This window comes from Cynara cardunculus, unplaced genomic scaffold (genome assembly GCF_001531365.2).
Source record: "Cynara cardunculus var. scolymus isolate 2C unplaced genomic scaffold, CcrdV1 Un_Scaffold_4169, whole genome shotgun sequence".
NCBI lineage: Eukaryota > Viridiplantae > Streptophyta > Magnoliopsida > Asterales > Asteraceae > Cynara > Cynara cardunculus.
In genome coordinates, this window is record NW_020201772.1 from 6,927 (window position 1) to 12,853 (window position 5,927).

General features: G+C 33.4%; 1 protein-coding gene across 1 annotated transcript; it reads left to right on the plus strand.

Annotated features, from left to right (window-relative positions):
* Positions 1 to 3,835: 3,835 nt before the first annotated feature.
* On the plus strand, positions 3,836 to 5,638 carry LOC112503934. Its single transcript, XM_025107905.1, has 7 exons — positions 3,836 to 3,882; positions 3,956 to 4,083; positions 4,538 to 4,760; positions 4,838 to 4,958; positions 5,049 to 5,228; positions 5,315 to 5,377; positions 5,471 to 5,638. Exons 1-7 carry the CDS (start codon positions 3,836 to 3,838, stop codon positions 5,636 to 5,638), a joined length of 930 nt encoding a protein of 309 aa, XP_024963673.1.
* Positions 5,639 to 5,927: the final 289 nt, after the last annotated feature.

Below are 5,927 nucleotides of genomic sequence, written 5' to 3' on the forward strand. Positions count from 1 at the left end.
GATAATACAAACAAGTTAAATTTGTATTACAAGACTTCTGTGTCGAATTGCCGGGATTTTAAGGGTTCCATTTTTGGTTTCTCATTTGTCAAATTCGCAAACATTAAATCCAAAAGTATCCCAGAACATACAGCACTTGGAGCGTGAATTAAATTCTTTTACATTGATTGTATTGTTTAAATAAATTATATATTGTACTGTTATTAAAGTTAGATGTTGTTATGTTAACTTTTTGATCATTACATAGATGTAATTGGGGAAGTTATTGCTTGTGAGACAATAGTGACTCTTCTAGATAACAATCTGGAATCAGAAGAGAAGTTGTGTGATAGAAAGCTTGGGAAAGGAGTTGATAGGAAGCGGCTTTTCTGAAGTTGGTCTGATGACGATCAGGAAGAAAAAGGATCGGCTATAGAAACATTAATCCTAAAGTTGAAAAGTAATATTCTTGCTTTTGATGAACAATTACATTGAAACTCGTATTTGGTTTTGGGTTGGTGGTTGAATTTTAGTTTGGACAATGATTTTTACATTGGTACTTATGTTATGATACACGTTTTCGTTATTATTTGTGTGGGATTTGATATTAAACTCATTTGCATTAAATAGTTTTGTAATGTTTGATTTTCTTGTTCATGAAAATTATATCTGCCTGTAAGTATTTAACTATTTTTGGATGAAGAGGTTATGAGTAGTTGAATAACAGGTTGTACATGATCAGATGGACTATACTCTGATATCCTTGTAGGCCTTCATTGATTTATTACATGGCCTCAGTATACTCCATGCAGATATTGAGACCCGCTATACAGAGCTCTGAATTATGCAGGGTTGTTCTTCACACTACTTTGAAGACTAGAGGCCTTTTATGCAGAGTCGCAAATCTGTAGGAACCTTACCTATACAGAGGTTTCGTGTTGAACATGTAGAGCCTCTATACAGGTCTGCAATGAGTATGGAAGCAACTTCAGGTGCGCTACTTGGTACATACAGATGGTCTACGTAGTTCTGTATGAAGCACGTAGTCAGGATCAGAGGTTCTGCGTAGCACGAGGAGATACAGAGCTCTTACTTAAGAGCTAAGTGTATTATGTACAAAGGCGTCTTCTATGTCAATTATCATAGAGATCATCTTACATGAAGCAGAGATACCACCCCTTGAGCAAGAGAAGGAGCCAGAAGTATTCTAAGTTCAATCCGTAATCTGTTGGAGTTTCGAGAACTTCTTAGGATGTTCATCAAGCTTGAAAACATCTAGACCTTCTTGTCTTACATTTATTTTTTTAACTTTGAAGCATTGTACTTTCGTTTCAATCGTACTGTACTTTCTGAATAGTTAATGTAAAACAGAGGTTATTTTTAACCTCTGCCTTCAATTAGACTTATGTTTTTAATTCCCGTAATAACCTGCCTTCTTTTTAACCTCTGTTGCAGTATCGAGAACTTCTTATGTTTTCCTTCTTTTTCCTAATTTAGGAAAAAGGATCGGTTATAAAAATGTTACAAATCCCTCAACTTCAGAAGTAATATTCGTGGTAATGGTGTACAACTACATTGTCGTTCGTTATTCGTATAGTTTTTGTCATTGGATTTTGGTTCGTACAATAATATGTTAATTGGTCAATGTAGTATGCTACACGCTTTCATTATTATTTGTTTTGGATTTAATATTAAACTTATTTGCATGACCAACACAAAGGCTCTACACTTAAGTGTTGAGAAAGAGCTATGTCTCTTCATGTGCTACGTTGACCCTACCCTTCTTCATATAGGGAGTACATATTTTGTTTTAAATTTGAATTCTGAAGTCGAAAGGTTTGTTTATAGAGTGACACATGGATGTGTAGAGTAATTATTGGACGCATTACGCATGTCAATTTAAAACCGTCGTATTTTAAGAAAATATTTAATTACCAATACGATGTAAGTTAATGGTTGGTTGTATCATATGCGAACACATGGTTGACTACCGTCTTAGATGCATTTTAGTGGAAGGAATGTGTTGTAAGTCTTGAACGTTAAGAGTTACTGACTAACGCTGAATTTCATTTCAGAATAATAGGTCTGAATGCACCCAAATGTTGAACTCTGACCCTTGCATATTCAGACTTAGTACGTCTGAACAACAAAGACCCGGTAGGATAACAAATTTCCCCCCAACCGATACTTCCATATCTGTATAGACCTTATACACTATCTTTTGTTATGTGATAGTCAATATTTGTAAATTAACCCTTGTGAAAGCCATGAAGTTGTTAAACTCCAAATCAAAATGTTCAACTCCGGAATGTACATAATGAATTTCTTGCTCCTGCACTTATACCCACCATCTTACATCTGGAACCAACTTCATATTTAGAAATCTGTATTCACAACAGACGGAATGGGAAGACTTCCTCAGCCTACAAATTTGCACGTACAAAGAATTGTTCCAGATTTGCAATCGTTATTAAAAAGTCTGGGTTGGGTTAAAACTTTTTCTTCAGATTAGACCTCAATATCTGTATAAATCTTATCAAGTACCCTTCGTCATGTGAAAATCAATATTTGAATATTAGTCCTTAAGAAAGTCACTAATTTTGTTAAAGTCCATATTAAAATGTTCGTGACCTATTACATACATAGTTACTTGCGAACGTCTGAATTTACAACTGAGGCCATAAATTTGGTACACCATGTTATTACTTGAACGTGGATAGACTACACAACTGAAGCCGTAAATTTGGTAAACCACGTTCATACTTGAACGTGGACAGACTACACAACTTCAGAATTTTCATAAACTCATAGACTCAAAATTTCAGTTATCGTCGGTTATAATCCCCAAAAAATCTGGAAATTTTAATCGTGGGATGTTGGTTTGAATTGATATTCAATTTCCGAACTCCTCACTACTCAAATTGGCAACTTTTCTCAAAGTCAAACAAGAACAATCAAAACCAATTGTTTTTCTTCTGTAAGGTATGATAGCTTCTTTTGATTAACTTACTTCAAAATTTTAATTAATTAATACATGGTTTTCCTTCTAGAGATTAATGGCTGGGAACAATATTACATTCATTGAAGATCTTGACATATAGAAGGATTATTTCACTGTCAAGGTTCGAATTGTTAGATTGTGGAAGCAACCRGTGTTTAAAAACCCGGATGAAATATATTCCATTGAAATGATATTAATAGATGAACATGTAAATTCTTATAKCTTTTTGAAGCTTTAGTATTGAAAGCATGATATTKAATTATTTTCTAAACRGTCTAAGATCTTCACATCATCACTACTMATTGATTTTTCATTTTTATGTTCTTAGGGGACCAAAATACAAGCAAATGTCYTGCAAAAATGGGTTCCTAAGTTCARGAACTTACTTCAGGATGGGGCTGCMGTTTTCATTAAGAAAGTTTACAATTGCTCGATATGCAACGAAGTACAAGTTAATTGATAATACAAACAAGTTAAATTTGTATTACAAGACTTCTGTGTCGAATTGCCGGGATTTTAAGGGTTCCATTTTTGGTTTCTCATTTGTCAAATTNGATAATACAAACAAGTTAAATTTGTATTACAAGACTTCTGTGTCGAATTGCCGGGATTTTAAGGGTTCCATTTTTGGTTTCTCATTTGTCAAATTTGCAAACATTAAATCCAAAAGTATCCTAGAACATACAGCAGTTGGAGCGTGAATTAAATTCTTTTACATTGATTGTATTGTTTAAAGAAATTATATATTGTACTGCTATTGAAGTTAGATGTTGTTATGTTAACTTTTTGATCATTACATAGATATAATTGGGGAATTTATTGCTTGTGAGACAATGGTGACTCTTCCAGATAACAATGGAAAAGCCAAAAAGAAGAATGCAGCTTGAGATGCAGGATTTGGAGTAAGTATTTCACTTTAATTTACTAGCAGTGATCTTCATAAACTCTATAATTCTTTTCTTACAATTTATTTAGGGGGATTAAAATTCAAGTTACATTGTGGGATGCCTTCGTTGAGGAATTGAATGATTATGTTTGTACAAACAAGGACAAGGGGATTGTTGTTCTTGTTATTCAATTCGCAATGGTCAAAATTTACAGAGGTTTGTCTTATTCATAACATGTATAGTTCTTTCCAGCAACCTTGTGTTAACTTGCTTCATTTGATTGTTTCAGAAAGACCATTTCTTTCTAACTAATTCAATGGTACGAGGCTGTTCATCAATTCGGACATTGATGAAATTAAAGATTTTAAGAAAAGGTCAGCAATTTTTATTTATTATTTATTTATGTCATATTTCTGTTATATATCTTATATTTCCCTAATATACATTGTTGTGTGTTAATACTCCGATTCAATTGTTTGATTCGGAAAAGTGGCGAATCTAAATCGTCACAACAGATTTCAATGGTCTCTGGAATGTCTTATTCATATCGTGAAGATTTCCTAGACAGAACCAGTAGAGCAAACATTGTTGAAATCAGTGAGACTATTGAGGTATTGATTCTTTTAAATTGTGTCTTTACATTGAGTAAATGGATTTTAGTGTAATATAGCGTACTTCATACAGGCGAAATCACTAATTGTATTAGGAACGGTGAAAGCATTTAGGAAGGATGTCCCTTGGTTTTACATGGGTTGCATGAGGTGTAACCGCAAGGTTCGACCCACGTACATTATTATTGACAAGGATGATGGATCTGGTATGAAAGAAGAGAGGGAAAATTTTGATTGTACGACTAATAGATGCAGAGGTAAACAAACAGAAGTGTTGCCAAAGTAAGTAACAATTACATAACAGTGCTTTTCATTAACTTCTGCACACTCACATTAATACTCACTTAATAATCATATAGGTTCAGAATTTCTTTGAGAGTTCAAGATGATACTGGAATTGTAACATTGACATTATTTAATCGAGAAGCTAATAAAGTTTTGAATCAAACGACAACAGAGTTGTATGAAAAAGTTAAAGAGGTATGATTAGAGGTCTTATCCTTTTTCATAAGTTACTTTTTAGGACTCCAAAAGCCTGTTAATGTAAAAATTGTTTGTTTTCTTTGTTAGAGTGGTGATTTAGACATGTTTCCGGATGAGTTGGATGTTTTGCTTGATCGGAGGTTTGCAATAAAGATTGACATAACTGATTACAATATTAAGAACAACTGTTTCATTTATGGCATTTCAAGGTTAACAGATGATGATGCCATTTTGAGTGAATTGGAGATGGGATGCGCTTCTCAACAAGTGCTGATTTCAGTTTGCAAAAAATATTATCCAATTTAATCTAAAATCTTTGTTACTCTAACATTATTTTAGTATTTACTGTGCAGCCTGCTGAATCAGAATCAGTAAATCTGCATTCAACAAATTTCAGTTCCCAAGATAAGTTAAAGGTACTATAAGTGGCATCTTCAATGTAATTTGTAAAGACAACTACAAGCAACTAATTCTTCAAATGCCACAACTAATTATTGTTTTATTTGAAGGATGTTGTTTCATATACTGGTGAGAATGCAACACCATCCGATGTAGATAAGAGCACTGCAGACAGTCCAGAATCAAAAGAAAAGTTGTGTGAGAGAAGGCTTGGCAAAAGAGTTGAAAGGAAACGGCTTTTTGAAAGTTCGTCTGATGCCGATCAGGAAGGAAAATGATCGGCTATAAAAACATTAAAGATCCCTAAGGTTGAGAAGTAATATTCTTCTTTTTGATGAACAATTACATTGCAACTCCCATTTGGTATTGTGTTGGTGGTTGAATTTTTTCTTGGACAATGATTTTTGCATTGGTGTTGATGTTATGATACACGTTCTCATTATTATTTGTGTTGGATTTGATATTAAACTGATTTGCAGTACATACTTTTCTAATGTTTGATTTTCATGTTCATGAAAATTATATATGCTTGTAAGTATTTAACTATTTTTGGACGAGGAGGTTCTG